Below are 17,905 nucleotides of genomic sequence, written 5' to 3'. Positions count from 1 at the left end.
GCTTTATATTGAACTGAACTCTATCAAAGGGTTAAACGGCTTATTTTATCTAGTAGCTAAATTTTCAACCCGTCGAAGCGATTAAGTGATATTTAACAAATAGATTGTTAAGTACATTCAAGATTTGATAATTAATGCGCATATATACATTGTTATATGCAACCAGTTCCATATTGCCAACAAACAGGTAACGCGAATGATTAATGATTTAGCGCTGTGTCGGTGTCACGTAGAAACATATTGGGGTACCCATATATCAGGTCTCATCACATCGGTTAGCTCACGATTCTATCTAAGATAACCTGTCACTTTTGAGTGATTCTTCGGAGAACTATAGCGCTGTTTCCTGCCCAACAGTCGTGTATTCTATTACCGCCAGGTTGAACTCTCTGCTTTGAGAGAACAATCCAACTCCTATATTTCTACCAGTAAAATACTTTGGACGCTAGAACTTCATAGCCAAAATGCCCATGGCAATTAGCGGACACCGCTCTTGAACCATCCGATCAAGGGAAATTCTGCCCTGCCTGCAAAACGACATCCAGAGCCTAAGCAAGTACCTACGTCTTTAAAGAATAGATGAAAACGCTACGAAATTTGATGAAGTTAGCAATCAGTCGAACATCGATACCCACGTAAATCCCGTTGACTCGCCGTTCAATCTTCTTGTAATTAGGTCCGACTGTGTAAGTTTCCATTTTCATATGTCCTAGTGCAAAGACTATGCTAGAGTCTTTGCACATCGCCCTCACAACTCTGGATGCAGGACACTCCGATACAACCTCTGCACAGCGTCATTACTGGTTATATGGGTCTCATCCACGTTCCCAAGAGTGCATGGAATAATCCCTAGTCCAACAGATGCAATAACCCAACCCTAAGTCGAGGTCCGAACCTTATACTCGTAGGAGGTGCCCTTAGATTGACGTTTCTGTGACATGGTGTCGTTCTCTAGGGATTAACCTTGAGCAAAGCTTCGTGCCCGATCCAGCACCGGTGTTGTTGCAATGGAGGTGGAATAGTTGCTATCAGGTACAAATAAACCGAATCAACATCAAGAATGCTGAAAATTCGTGTCTAGTGTTTATAAATGAATAAAGTATTATCATAATATTAAACTTCAATAATTATAGTTTGTTTTTAAATTTTTGTTTCCCGTAATTACCATTCTTCTCATTGCAGCTGGTGTAGCTGTGATGGTATGCGCATTCGCAGCAGGAACGCGGTGGGCACGACGTGACTGGCCAATCAACAATAACCCTGTTGCCCAGGTGTTTAATCTTCTGTGGAGGATCTTTGAACCCATGCTTTTCACGCTTAGTGGGTATTTCTTGGAGGTAATAACTAGTATATACTTACAACCTTGACGTTTTAAAAATGTTTATATTAGGCCTATTTTAAATAAATGGATTTGCATTTTTTTATAAGTATAAATAAACTTGTAGTATAAACTAAGCTGCATAAAATAAGAAATTCATTCCAGGCTAATTGTATATCTGATAGCTTTCAATAAATTCAAATTTAATACAAAACAATAGCCTTAAAGTAAAATCTTATTAGGTATAGTATCAAGGATTACAATAATGGTAAAAAATCTTTGGTAGAATTTGCTAACTAAATTTGCGAACTATTAATTTGACTGCAAGATGGTGATAGCAAAAAGAACTTCGGCTTAGTTTTTAGTGAGCTCTTCTTAGAATAGGGCGCACTTTCATCCCTCCTGGCTTTAGTTTTAGGTTACCAAATTTTGTTATAACCTTGACCTTACGTTAATGGTGACATATAACATGTATGAACGCTTCATAAGTGCCTGTGACATGTAACAAACATTTTTCAAATTTGAATAAACATGCTAAGTATATAATATACTAATGCATGTCTAAGCCCTTAAAAACCAAGAACTGTGTTGTTTTATCTTAGTCTCGTTTCAACTGTAACGATTCTAGTCGTTATACATTTGTCAATAGTCATTATACGTTTTCATGAAAGGTTCGTAATGCGGAGATCGACTCCTTTTATGTTCACATTATTTGCAACAGTATTCACAAGAATTCCCTATTATTTATAACAACACTGGCCATTTTTCATGCAAATATGTATTATAAATAGAATAATGCATTTCATAGAAAACCACCTGTAAAATACTGTTGGTAAAATTACTGTTGGTAAATACACATCATCAATTCGACCATTAAGTAAGTACAAAACGCTGACCTCAGATCATCTTCGTATGTCTATGCATACGACTGTAGTCTAAAATTGATTTACGTAGTACCTCGAGTAAACACTGCAGTGGAGATAAGGCATTGACTAATGTCGTAGACACATTGTCTCACTTAAGTGCGTACTCACATACAACTTGCGACAACGCCTGTGGAAGCGTCAGTGACAAAACAAATTGAATAGACCATGGTGGTATTCTAGGGTATATTACGTTTATGTAGGAAGAATTTTTTATGTAGTTGTAGGTCTATGTATAGCTTTATTTCTGTGATGATATTATTCAAACATTGTTTACTTTGTGTTAGATTTTTATTTATAAAAAATTTAAAATTCATCCATATATACATATTTTGGTACATTATAAATTAACGTTACTTGAAGCTCAAAGTAAATAATATGTATAGGATTTATAGTTAAGTACTCCATTCAAGCACGTAATTCTATAATTCAGGTAAAATCACGTCAGAATTTACGGTTATCTTGATCTAAACTCTTGCCTTGGGGCTAAACGTAAAATTCATTGGATTGGAAATTCCGGAATCCAATTCCAAATATCAAATGAACGTACTTTGAAATTGGTAATCCCAACTATTACGCTGGTATTGGATAAAGGCATTAATTTTCGCAAGTTCATGATACACGGGAAATAACAAGCTTTCTTTGATTTCGTTCAGCCTGAAGAATTCAGCGGTGAGAAAAATTGCAGCGGAAAAGTTTTAGTGTTTTTTCCATGCACGAGTTGGTACGTGTTAAACTCCAAGTGTTCTTCGTGTTGTTATTTTGGTCAACCTTTTGATCTTAGAATCGCACCATTATCTGATTCTTACGAATTCAGTAAAGAAATATCTCTTTATTCATTGTTTTTTTTTTTGTATCCAAGTAATCACATGTTTAACCGAAACGTTGGCAGGTAACAGAAATAACCGCGAGGGATTTCGGGCTGATTTTAGCTTGCATATTTTCTGCGCTTCTGATTCGAATGCTAACGGCTTTCTTAGTCGCCCTGGCTACTGACCTATCTATAAAAGAGAGTATCTTCGTTGCTATTACTTGGATACCGAAGGCTATAGTTGAGGTAAGTCCATAGAACTAAGTACATAAATATTAATAGTGTTTGAGTGAGTACACGTTGGATTCTCTTGAAACTTATATAAGTCCGCTTTATTAACCTACCTTTCTGTCGGTATTTATCTCTGTATGTTCTTTCATCCGTATACTAGCGCCCTTTTCATCAAATTGAAACGAATATTTAATAATAAATCATATTCCTCGGTAATTGACAATCTTAATCCACAATCAACGACATAAAATAAATAATTAATCCATACTTATATTGTATAAGTACGTTTTCAAGCGTTGCTTGAAAGAAGGAATATTCAACGAACACAACCACGAAAACTGTATCTGATAACTATCGTATTGATTTTTATTTCAAATTCCCTTATCTCTAAAGTCAAAAATCTGAAATAATTAGAGCTGAAAGAGGTTTATGTAAATATTACAGGAATAACCGAACGATATCCATATTTAACACTGTTTTAAAAAAAACAGCAATAGTCCTGTACAAACACACTTAATTATGCTTACCTGCAAAAGGGATAACCTTATTCTTTTGATTTAGGGGCGGTGGAGTAACAATTAAGTCAAATAAATAATTACTTATACGTTTCCTTCCCAAACCCTTTGGTGTACCTGTCTGAATTATACAAGGCCGGTTTATTTAACTGAACTAGACTATAAATTTAATGCATAATAGTAAAACTCACACAGTTCTATCTTTAATTATTTTCTATTATCAAATACTCTCTTTTTTTTGTAATTTATTAATGAATGAAAATGTTTTTACATAATTTAAAGGCATTCGCTCCAAATATATATTTCCGTCGTAATAATGACATTATCCTCTTAATTATTATACAAGACAGCGCTTTTGCATCTTTAATTTTTTTTCGGCTTAGCCGTCGGCATAAGCACAAGTTCTTTATTCACTCGTATGTATAGTATCTAAGTTAATCGTGTCGTAGTTAGTTTAAAAATAATTTAAATTCAGTAGTGTCATAGATAATTGAACCTTCAATTTATTTGATTAACACAAATTAACTTCGTCAATTGTAATTGGCGATTGCAAAATAATGTAATTCGAATGAATGCGTCTCCATACGCAATAATTGTATTTAAAATGTATGGCACTGCGGGGCATATTTGTGAGAGTGATAAAGTATTTCATTGTTAATTAACTAATTAATTAGCTGAATGGCTGAAGTTGACTTATTCTATATATCTCCCCATTTTACTGTCGACATAAAATGTAACTTTGCCTGTAATTACTTACGTGTTCATGGCAAATGGCAATATATGTATTTAGAGAGCCATTATGTTATTTATTCGTCAACTGTGAGTCGAAGATAGTTATATAAGATGAATAAAAAATATATCTTAAAATTATTTCCGGTATTCAATCTAGCATTTAATACACATAAATACATGAATATTTACAACATTTTCTAAAAATACTTTTCAAATGCGAGTCAGACTCGCTCATGAAGATTAACAATATATTATAGCACTATATTTTTTTTTACTTTTGAAAAAGAAACAAAAGGAGAGTACCAGAACAATATTGTGTTAGGAAAAAAAACTAACTGTCTATTTAATTTTATTTTTATTTCTTTTTAATCGAAAAATACAAAAAAATAAGTATTACATTTAAAAGGTGTAAAATATAAACTCTTACCGTTTTACCGTTACACCCTGCGCCGTAAACAATTATTGGTCTTGAATACAACAAGCCAAATTCTACAATTAAATTTATGTTAAACGAAACTAACTAATGATCATTAGCTTATGACAAATGGCAATAAATAATAAGTACTTAACAAAAATTTACAGCTAAATTTGGGTAGTATAAAAATAAGTACTTAGGTAAAAAAATTAGTTCAACGGGTACATTCCACGATAATATTTTGGATTTGTCGATATTTCGACCCAGTTGCATGTCCCGTCGTGACCACGATCCATGTTGATTTTTGTGTTGATTAACCACGAAAATATTACAGGAATAACCGAACGATATCCATATTTAACACTGTTTTAAAAAAAACAGCAATAGTCCTGTACAAACACACTTAATTATGCTTACCTGCAAAAGGGATAACCTTATTCTTTTGATTTAGGGGCGGTGGAGTAACAATTAAGTCAAATAAATAATTACTTATACGTTTCCTTCCCAAACCCTTTGGTGTACCTGTCTGAATTATACAAGGCCGGTTTATTTAACTGAACTAGACTATAAATTTAATGCATAATAGTAAAACTCACACAGTTCTATCTTTAATTATTTTCTATTATCAAATACTCTCTTTTTTTTGTAATTTATTAATGAATGAAAATGTTTTTACATAATTTAAAGGCATTCGCTCCAAATATATATTTCCGTCGTAATAATGACATTATCCTCTTAATTATTATACAAGACAGCGCTTTTGCATCTTTAATTTTTTTTCGGCTTAGCCGTCGGCATAAGCACAAGTTCTTTATTCACTCGTATGTATAGTATCTAAGTTAATCGTGTCGTAGTTAGTTTAAAAATAATTTAAATTCAGTAGTGTCATAGATAATTGAACCTTCAATTTATTTGATTAACACAAATTAACTTCGTCAATTGTAATTGGCGATTGCAAAATAATGTAATTCGAATGAATGCGTCTCCATACGCAATAATTGTATTTAAAATGTATGGCACTGCGGGGCATATTTGTGAGAGTGATAAAGTATTTCATTGTTAATTAACTAATTAATTAGCTGAATGGCTGAAGTTGACTTATTCTATATATCTCCCCATTTTACTGTCGACATAAAATGTAACTTTGCCTGTAATTACTTACGTGTTCATGGCAAATGGCAATATATGTATTTAGAGAGCCATTATGTTATTTATTCGTCAACTGTGAGTCGAAGATAGTTATATAAGATGAATAAAAAATATATCTTAAAATTATTTCCGGTATTCAATCTAGCATTTAATACACATAAATACATGAATATTTACAACATTTTCTAAAAATACTTTTCAAATGCGAGTCAGACTCGCTCATGAAGATTAACAATATATTATAGCACTATATTTTTTTTTACTTTTGAAAAAGAAACAAAAGGAGAGTACCAGAACAATATTGTGTTAGGAAAAAAAACTAACTGTCTATTTAATTTTATTTTTATTTCTTTTTAATCGAAAAATACAAAAAAATAAGTATTACATTTAAAAGGTGTAAAATATAAACTCTTACCGTTTTACCGTTACACCCTGCGCCGTAAACAATTATTGGTCTTGAATACAACAAGCCAAATTCTACAATTAAATTTATGTTAAACGAAACTAACTAATGATCATTAGCTTATGACAAATGGCAATAAATAATAAGTACTTAACAAAAATTTACAGCTAAATTTGGGTAGTATAAAAATAAGTACTTAGGTAAAAAAATTAGTTCAACGGGTACATTCCACGATAATATTTTGGATTTGTCGATATTTCGACCCAGTTGCATGTCCCGTCGTGACCACGATCCATGTTGATTTTTGTGTTGATTAACCACGAAAATCTTAGTTTAAAATCTTTAATTAAAAAAAATGTATAAGGAGTTACTTGTGGAGAGTTGATTGTGTACGCATCATTATACAGGTTGATTCTTTTTTTATTAAAATTTTGATTCCTAAGGTAATGAACAATTACAGCCACCCATACCCATTTGAAGACATAGGGCGATACTTTGTAGGATGTGTCCCTTGCATGCCCTGCAAAGTGTTGATCTGTTCATGGGCGATGATTTTCCACTCACCATGAGGTGAGGCATCTGCTCTTTCCGCTTACTGGAGACAATCGACGCAAGATGCATTTCAATTTGGCATATTTTTAAAATTGCTGTCTTGGTTTTCAATTATATTTGTTGATATATTAGCAATAAAAATCACCACTGTGTAAGTTTGAACTCAGCCCATTAACGTTTATGAGAAATAGCCTGCTGATAGACAAACCGACTGACAGCCGAGGTTTAGTAAGAGGAACGAAATGCCCGTTAGAAACTTTCGGGTTCGAAACCCTAAAAACGCAGACATCACTCAAAGAAAGTTTAAACATTTAACTTGTAGTAATTGTTATTTTTTTAACGTTTGTATTAAACACGCGATGGTGATTAATCGAAATAAATGAGTTTTGCCCATTCCAAGTCATCAAGAGAACACGTCACCGCTACTTATAAAAATCGGTCAAGTGCATGTCGGGCCAAGCGTAATACGGAGTTCCGTAGTTGCCCGTCACAAGACGCGGACTTAGAAGGGGACTTTTTATTTAATTCTGTAACACGCCAGGCACTCTCATTGTTATTTGAAACTAGACTACAAATTAATAGTTCTTAATATTTCGCGAACGGATACCTGAAAATAATTTCACAAGCCGGCATTATTTTTGAAACACCTATCAAAGCATACCCCATAACGTGAAATAAACAATACAACAAAGATAAAATCGTCCGCACTAGGCCGTCATACAGGGGAGGCACCGGTGCGTTCTTAGGAGATCCCGGAGCCTCCCTTCATCTAGTGAGGCCGGCCACCGAGGAGGTTTTAGTGGTTAGAGATTCCACATAACCCAATTTTCTGGAATTCGGGTATCTCGTAATCAGGAGATTTCCCCCCACCCCGTAAACAAAAAAAAACAAGGCAAAGGGAGATAGTACCCTAAAAACTTTATATTTCAAGATTTTATTTTACCCCTTCGGTCTTTTTTAGTAGTAGAGCTTTTTATGATAGAGCGCGTCCGGGAAAGTACTACCGCCATGCTTATTTCTGCCAAGCCGCATATAATAGCACTCGCTTAAGGTTTAAGACCTTTTATTTACCATTAATAAAAAAAAATGGGTAATATTTCTGGTCTCTGAAATTCTGCAAAAACCCTCATAAAAACGCAGTTCCCTATCTGATAACAAAAATCCTTGGTAAGAAGAAAACTAAACACTAGAGAAGTTCAAATAAGTGCTGTAACAGCTGTTCCTTTAATAACACTGCAGATGTTTTAAACTTTTAAAGTAGAAGTGAAATTTTCAACTTAAAACAACCTTAAGATTTATTAATAGGTACTCACCTACAATAATACGTTCAGGCAATGTTCAGTTTTACATAACTTAATTACAAAAAATGTCTGCACATCTAAACGGCGATTTTTTATATACTTCATTTTATAAAGGTTGTCATAGTTGTACGAAATCTATACTAATATTATAAACAGGTAGATTTTGTTTATGTTTCTTTGCTTGTACCAAATAGGCTCCGAAATTATTTGACCGATAATTACCATTTCTTTGCCAAAAAATAACTATACACGAATAATTTATTTAAACAAAAATGAAGATGCTTAAGAAAATTGCAATAGTGTAGCCCAAAGTAGCAATATTTTGCCTATAAAATTCATTACTTGTCGTGCGCTGAGGATATTATTGATGATACATAAAAATTGTGTACAACATGATTAAAGTATTTACCTAAAGTTATAACCTATAAAAAAATCGGAAGGAAATATATGGTTAAGTCGCATTAGCAACTTTTGTTTTCTAAAATTTTATTACACTAGAAAAATATGCTTTAAGAACAATAACAAACAAGGACGAAGTTGCAGGCATCAGCTAGTATTATACAAAATTAATACAATAATGTCGTGTACACCCGATAAATGGCGCCGAGATCTTAATTTGTTAATTTGTCAGCTAATTTACAGGGTTCCGAACCTCGTAGTGGAAAGTTGGCGCTTATATAGTATAACTTAATTTTCTGCCTGTTCGTCTGTCGGTTCGTCTGTAAAGGCGTTTTTATTTATCCTTTGAAAATGTCCGAAGTTATAAAGTTGAAACTTGTTCTATTTCTAATAACATTCTATTAAACGCTTACAGCCTTTATAAGTGTGTTGCATGCTGAAAGTCTTACTCAATAATTGCAATCAGTGCGACCAGAAACCTATAGAGTACTTTTTGATAACCTAAAATGTTAAATTAGAAAGAGAAAACCCAAGGAAAATCGATAATTAGAAGTATAAGAAGAAATAGGCGTAAATATTTGAAAGTAAGCTTCATTTTATATTTTAAATACGTGTTTATCTCTGCATATTTATTCATGTAATTTTATACATTTATGTAACTAAAATTAATAAATATACATTGTCTAACAAGATGCGAAATTTTCGATCGATATTTTACCAAACGATAGCTATTGACCAATTGTCCCAGTTTTGTAACGCTTTATTTGATCAACGTAAAATATCCCTAAATAACCCCATATCCGAATAACCGAATATTTCTACTCGGCAAAAGCACCGCAAAATAAAGATTTAATTATTGCCATAAGCGTGGAAGTCTCAGTCAACTCTTAAGTGCACTCGCTAATATGACGATAGAACACCCGCAGTCTCTGTGGTGCTTTATAGTTTCCAAATCGCTGGTTAGTTTTGTCCACAAGTCTAACTATCATACTAAACGATGCAATTTTAGGATATATAATACTCCACGTTTTCGAACTGTGTATGCACAGAAATTTAAGTGCTATTTAGGTAAGACTCTATACAAAAAATTAAATAAAACGCTTTCCATACATAAAATGAATAAATTTAATTGCAAAAAAGTGGTCACTAATTATTTACAAAGCTTAAACTATGTTGAAACAGAGGACTTACTGAAGCGTGTTCACTGAATAATGTTGTTGAATTCATATTAAGGCAATCACACACACTCACACATACGCCCCACACACACACACACACACATACACCCACACACACACCACACTCACATACTCACACTCACGTACACACGCAATCACACACACACACGCAATCACACACACACACACGCACACACACAAATTAAGTTAATTAGTTAATTAAGAATGCACTGATTTTGTTATTTTAGTACTTAATCAATATTAAGGAGGGTAGGTCGCTGATGCCTATAGCACAGGGTTACCTAAATTAGGCAGCAGAGACCGTCCATACTTTTTGTTTGTGTATTACTAAATGTAATCATGTTGCCACAATAAATAATATTTCAATTCCAATTTTCAATTATCGACTTTTCTCGTTAGAATAACTACCTAAATGAAATTCTTTACAAATAGCTAATGCTATACGGTAGTTCCGTACAAAAAAAAATTATGTTTACAAAAGTATTCAAAAAAAAAATTCAGTCCTACCGGTTCTTTGTTGAAGTATTAAACTTAGTCTTATTACCCATAAAATTCTTATCTCGGCAGTACTGTGCATCCTTGGATCTTAAATAGGTTAAATACAAGAATCATAAGAATATAATACCTCTACAAACACAAATAGAGTGAAGCAAAAGAAAATATTAAACAGTGATATTTTTGTAGATTTCAAATGTTGTCTGTCAACATACGAGTATGTCTGTATGATTCTTGTTCTTCCTTCAAATAATATTATGTAACTTTGGTATACAGCTCAGTAATATAAAGTCTTAATATGGCTACCTTTTGTTTTTGTGCGGAGAAGCCTGGATACCTCAAATGATGGAGCTAGAGGAAAAATACCTATCACCGTCGCAAAAAATATCCATGAGGATTTTTGGAGAATAATTTGTGTCGATCTACCAAGTCCAAGTTCCAACTCATAGCTTGGTGGCTAGGACACTTACCACAACCAAGCCAGTAGCTTTTCGTGCATCTGAGACGCACCGGGAAAATGGGGTGCCCTTGGGACGATAAATTTCAGTATTTTTTGCTCTTAACTTAAAACAGCAGAGGTCTTGTATAAATGGTCAGTCAAAAGTCCACCTAGTCTTCCGCAAACCACTTGACGCTATTAATTCATCGCAGAAGGGGACCACCTTCTCCTAAGATATGATCAATATCACAAAGCGGTGATAGCCTACTGGATAAGGCTTCGGCTTTCCTCTCTTGGAGACCGAGTTCGAACCCAGGCATGCATCACTGGCTTTTCGGAGTTAAGTGCGTTTTTAATTTAAGCAATTTAAATATCACTTGCTTTAAAGGAAAACATTGTCAGGTAATCTGCATGCCTAAGAGTGCTCCATAATGTTTTCAACGGCGTTTGAGGTCAACCAATACGCACCAACAGCGCGGTAGACGATTACTTTTGAAATATACTTGTGCACTCTACAACAGTATTTCGTTATTCCGTTACTCGTTATATATTAACTCTCTCGGACTCTCTATTTATTTAACCTTGTTTGCTCCTTTTTCGCTTAACCACAACTTCCCAAAGTGGTCCAATCATACCAACCTTCGCCGTTCTAAACGAGCCTTCAAGAATATATTAATTAAGTTAGTTTTAATGGCCCGAGACTTACTATACGACACAACCAAAGGCTTTCAAAGGACGTATGACACTCTGACACCACATTTCGGTCATCTGGTTGCAGTAGCAGAATTATTATGTAACCTATTTAAAAGAGGCCGAACTTAATAGTCAGAAGATCACTGTTATTATTCTTTTGCAGGCGGTACTGGTAAGAGTAGCCACGGACTCTTTATGGGCAGAAGGTTCCACAGCACAGGATAAGTGGATAGCCAAACAGCACTCAAATATCATCGTTATAGCTATACTGACAACATCTACTTTGGGTTCAGTGCTGACAACAACATTGGGGCCCATTCTTCTTTCTCGCGACACAAGGATCTCACCAGAAGGTCAGTTTTTCATGTGTTCTATATAAGAGATAAACTACATGTTGTGACTTTTAATTTTTAACGTAGATACTTATTATATATACTAGGCAAATTAATTTGAAACACGCCCTTTTTATGTTGCTGACGCGACAATATCACAGGCCCTTTATTTTAACATTTTCTTTATTGGTTTTTAAAATTCTTGTGTTCAATCCACGCAGAGTAACTATCTAGCTGTAGCTTCTTCTCCGCAGAAGCTGGTTTCTGAAGCGGTGGTAGAGTCGCAAATTAATTAATTTCGAACTTTGGCCTATTATTACCCATGTATTCTTTAATGTTTTGGATATTAATCTATTCCAAGTTCTATGTCTTATTATCTGTGATTGTAACAACTTGGTGAAACGAATACATATCAAGTAAAAGATAACATTATTTTAATGGAATCCTTATATATAGATATTGAAGTGGTTTTCATGAAAAAACATTATTTTTCTTGTTACAGAACTCAACCGGCCGCAGTCGCCACAATCCTCGGACATCGTCAGAACAAACAATACTCTTGACTCTTTCCAATATATAGACGCGCAATAAAAAGTTTAAAATACCACTTGTTTTCATTTGTATCTCGGGAATTGGATAGAATGTGATAGAAAAGTTAGAAATGATAAGAAGTTTACCGTCAGAAGTTTGAAACTCTATTTAATAATAACAATATAATATAATTTAAAATTTTAGTTTTTTTACGTAAGTTGCGAGAAGCATATTTTTGTTTACTACTATCATTCAGTTTTCTTTGATAGATTATCTGTAGTTAATAGTTTCAAAATATTTAGTGATTAAAAAAAGGTGAACAAAATTTTTTTTTTAATTATTTAAACAAATTTATAGCGTAAAATAAACATCAATCAATAATCAATACATGCCAGTGCCAGTCATATTGTATACAAATCACTAAGCTAAACAATATTGACAGGATGGCTCTCATTTATATCTGTTCATTTAACAGAATTGGCACCAATAAAAAAATGCATGCATAAGATGACCTTATCACAAAGATATAAATATATTTCAGTCGTGAGACACTTTTCATTGAGAAGCAAATACATACATTGTCAGAAAACCTATAACTAAAGGTGGGAAATTAAAGTAATCTATGCACCACCCGTTCTTTAATGTTCTAATCATCAGTTTAAATGTTTCAGACATTAGTTGCTGCATTATGACTACGCAATTGTTAAATACGTGGCAAGACATCCGAAAATGAAAAAATCGTTATCAAAAATTTTGCACGACCTTTTATTGGTCTACTAGCCATGTGACTTCGCTCGCTCAAACTACTAGACGCCTCGTACTGCTGCATAGTCAACAACCTTCCTCATTCAATCAAATATTAAACGCAAAAATATTTTTAATCGTAGCTACTGGTACTCGTACAAACCTCTTAGGTTTGTATTTTTTACAGGTTTTTAAGATAATCGTAGCGATGCAACATCTTTCAAAATAATATTTAAACAAACGACTCAGGTGTTATTCTTGCTCTTGAATCTCTTATCACGAGCCATTTGAAATTTTCAATCACGCTAACATTGCCAATCGCAAATGACATAAAGGAAGTACCGTTTCGCCTTACTAAAAATACTTTAAATATCCTATAACAAATGACTGCAAATAGACATCATCATTATCATCAAATCAACCCATTACCGGCCCACTACAGAGCACGGGTCTCCTCCCACAATGAGATAGGGTTAAGGCTGTGGTCCCCCACACTGGCCCCGTTTGGATTGGTGGACTCCACTCAACTTTGAGAATGTTATGTAGATCTCTCAGACATGCAAGTTCCCTCACGATGTTTTCCTTTACCGTTGATGCAAGTGATATTTTAATTCGCACATAACTAAGAAAAGTTAGAGGTGCGTGCTGGAATTCGAACTCAGCCCCCGGAAAGTGAAGTCGAGCTTCTCCTATACGCTATCACCGCTCTATCTCTATCTATATATATCGCCCTATCTTCAAATAGTGCGTGGCTTTAGAGCATATTCAATATCAACCGATAGCGCTGGGTAAGCAACGTTGACCCAAGAGCAACGTTAACCCAAATCAGCAAATGAATCGGTGCCCGACTTTAAGTGTTTCAAAGAGAATATTTTATCCATCTGTCTCAGCCTATTACTACCAAATATTAGTAAACGCTAAAGGAATATTGTAAATCGCATTGTTATCAATCCACGTAGGACAACCAATAAAACCTCATTAAATCATGTATTCAAAATATGGCTTGTAAAATTTTAAGCAAACGCATTTTTTCTTTTTTTATTCAATAATTCGTAGTACAAGAAAAATCCTAATTTTGTGATGCACTCTTAATTATTTATGTAGAAGTTTATCAGTACTAAAAATAAAATTTCCTAGTGCCACTCCCGATCATATTGATAATATTTTATTAAGTTATCAATGCTTTATCTTTATTGATGTTCGAATTTATTGTTTTACTTTATTCTTCGGATTATTAGCAGATATTTATAGCGTGATTATACTGATAAAAACATCATAATTGACGTAGGTAAGAAACAGCAGTGACAGTTTAACTCGACTGTGATCTCACCCAATTAGTACTAAACTAATTATATAGAAAATTCCTGGTATGGGAAACAGGTATTTGGCATGACTATACTGGAATACTTAAACTGTGGTGCAAGAAAACGCCTTGTGAGGCCATTTTTTTCTTAACAGTTTGTAACTGGACCTACGCAGCACTACATAACTTTAGCAAACTTAGTTAAAGTTTTAAGGAAAGTCATGTGTGTGCGGGAAATACGTAAAAGGACAATGTATTATAATTTCTCAAGGTAAAAGAGACAAATGTCAATGCCAAATAAAATATATTCATAAATTGATATACCTACAGGTGCGTCCGCATCTTAGAACATGTTCTGAGGTCCGCATACATTAATAAAGAAATAAATAAATATAAATACGACAGTACACAGGTGGACATCTAGCCCCAAAGTAAGCTCAGCTTGTGTTCTAGGTACTAAGATGACTGATGAATATTTTTATGAGTAATAAACATAAATACTTATAGTATACAGATAAACACCCAGACACTGAAATATATTTATGTTCATCCATTCCAGTTGTGGGAATCAAACCCACGGCCTTGGACTCAGAAAGCAGGGTCGCTGCCGCCTAACATTGATTTGATAAATATAAAAGATATGGAATGAAAAAAAAATATTATTGTTCTTTATTTAAAATTGACCTATAGACGCCATAGTAGGTCCTGTAATCTTACAAAGCAACGAGCGCTTTACTTGTGTGTAACTAAACGGTGTAAATGTGTGTAAAGCGCGGGAGTTCTCATCTCATCTCAACAGCCCGACTTCCAAGCAATACACTAAGCATTAAAAAACAAGTATACTGTGTGTCATTAATGCGGCCGTGAGGACCCAAAAGTGAAAAATCTAAACTAAAAAAAGTTCTAAAATTAAGTATAGAGTTAAGGCAACTAAATATCTCTTTTGTTATCAAACAGTAAAACCTATCATGTATACTTTGGTTTCTATTAAAATTTACCATTGACACAAAACAGTGAAAACGCCCCGCACACGTCTTCCTTTACACCCGCGGAATGTTGCTAGCTCACAAACTTTTTCCCATTTTCCTATTTTATGGTAGAGGTTTAGAACATTAGAGGTAAAATACCACCTGTCACCTGCTAAATGATATGAAGTGACCAAGCGTTTGTTCGGGAAACACTATTAAAGAAGAGCGGTTTCCGATGTTACAATATTAGTTGTATACTTTACTTTATACTTTCATTTCATCCGTATTAATATTTGTAATTCAAAAGTGTGTCTCTGTGTGACATGGGTGGTAGAAAATGGCGAGGATGAGGCTCGTTTCGATGGTGTGTAGATAAGTAGGTAGATAAAATCTACTGGCACTCCTAGAAAAACTGCAGAGTTCTATATTTATCGTTACGTTCTAATTTTCTTCATATTAGGTAAAATAAACTATGCACACGTACTGGTTCGCATTCAAAAGTAAACCAGTGCAAGACAGCGATATATCGCGGTTTGCATCGTCAACATTATCTTTGTTTGCACCTAAAAGCGATTTTTTATACCTATCTATTAAAACTGTAGTAAAGAAGTATGCGAAACACACACTAAGTGTTGGAGGCAGCTAAAAACCTTAGCGACTGATGACAATTATATTATTCGGCTCGTATCGTGACTGCTTCACAGTGCAACATACTAGTACTTTGCCATACGCTCGGGCCGCCAGTGGCCATTTTAATGATTTTTCTTATTTCCTGTGGTCAAATTTGCGTGCTAAATTATTAAATTAATTCAGTGGGATTAAAGCCTAGATCTGTGTATATAAGGAAATGCAAGATAGTGAGTATTCATTATAAAATGTTTGCAAAATATAATTGCAATCATTTCGCCTTTTTTTTAAATTAAGAATGATTTAAATTGAATATGTTTTCATCACTTTATGTTTGATATCTTTTTAGTTTTGTGACTATTTTTGATATCTACTTTTCTTCGGTTTTTATTAATGCCATATTAACTATTGGTTTATTCTAAATTAACGATGGCTTGTCAAGTGAATATTATAGATATTATTTAATACCTAATGCTTAATCACTAAGATAATATTATAACAATAGTAAAGGATACAAAAACTTTTACAAATAAAATATTACAACGTTAATGCAATCCAAGCAATATACGGAACACCTGTAACGATTTAGTAGATTATTATATTAGGCGATAGATAAGTTTAAGTAAATTATAATAAAAACAGTCTCTTTTCAAATGAAGCCCAACGCCTCAAAGTTATTCCAACCTCCGGAATAACGTTGCATCTTGCCCAAACTTTAATCCATATTTATTCATGTTTTAAAACTTTTAAACAATTTATTATGATTTTTATTTCTTAACTTATTATTTAATTTAATGCTCGCTACAATATATTTGGTGCGGAAGTTGCTAATTAAGAAAAATATAAGGAACAAAAATATTAAGGGCACACAAAAATATTATTACCACTGACATCCTGTGGAACATCGCATAGATTTATTGTCCAAGTATGCATTACATGTTAGAAGATTTCCCGCATAATAGTTTTTTATACCTACCTAAATTTAAAGAGGTAATCAACAGGGATTTTTTATGTATTTTAGATAAACTAATAGGTTTAAGATTACAGTGTTTTCCTTTGTTCTGATTAAGCTATTGATATCTCTAGCTTACAAATTGATTAATAAAAAATATGATTCACCAAATTATCAACCATAGTTTGAGCCACCAATTTTTCCAAATCGGACGGTTACCTGGTTTTGATGGACCAACAGAGTGTAAAAATAAATACTATTATAACTACGCAATAGTGATTAACTAATGCTGTTTTCACATTATAACGTAGTAACCATGACCGGTAGTTCCTCAATAATGTATTTATATTATATACTAAGTAATTAAAATAAAGTTAAAATTATATTCACTGTATCGTAAATATTATTTTTTTTTAAATAATATTTATGATACAATTTACAGTGAAAAGAAATAGCTATAAATCTTTCCTTATTAAAATGAATATAAAAATATATTTATTTTTGAATCTTCTCATCAGTAACACCACGATAAAGTTAAGAATCGCGTCGCGATCGACATTATGAAAACTGTGCTTAATTTGCTATGCTCCATTTTTGCCCACGATCTTGCTTTTCACAGAGTACAATATAAAAATTATGCTTAACTTTCTCTAGCAAATAAAGCTTAATTTTCACAAATTTTATCAGATAAAATAAATTAAGGAATGTCCTCCTGGAGTTAGTGTATTACAGATTTACATAAGCATTCTTATTCTAAGAACAATACAAACTAGATTGGTCCTGCAGGAGTCTATTCCAGTTCATAAAATTCATATATTGTAACCTTTTTCTCTGTATTCTATAAATAGTCCATTTATTAATGGACGCGCGCCA

General features: G+C 33.4%; 1 protein-coding gene across 1 annotated transcript in view; it reads left to right on the top strand.

Moving 5' to 3' along the window:
* Positions 1–17,905, top strand: part of LOC120636988 — a 50,951-nt gene that overhangs the window by 12,326 nt on the left and 20,720 nt on the right. The window contains exons 9-13 of the mRNA XM_039908567.1: positions 1,183–1,337; positions 3,134–3,298; positions 11,739–11,928; positions 12,410–12,491; positions 16,283–16,310. Of these exons, the coding sequence (XP_039764501.1) occupies positions 1,183–1,337; positions 3,134–3,298; positions 11,739–11,928; positions 12,410–12,491; positions 16,283–16,310 (620 nt within the window). The remainder of the gene's footprint in view (positions 1–1,182; positions 1,338–3,133; positions 3,299–11,738; positions 11,929–12,409; positions 12,492–16,282; positions 16,311–17,905) is intronic.

This window comes from Pararge aegeria, chromosome 3 (genome assembly GCF_905163445.1).
Source record: "Pararge aegeria chromosome 3, ilParAegt1.1, whole genome shotgun sequence".
Taxonomy (NCBI): domain Eukaryota; kingdom Metazoa; phylum Arthropoda; class Insecta; order Lepidoptera; family Nymphalidae; genus Pararge; species Pararge aegeria.
The sequence above is the reverse complement of the archived record's forward strand: the minus strand, read 5'-3'. Positions and strand labels throughout refer to the sequence as shown.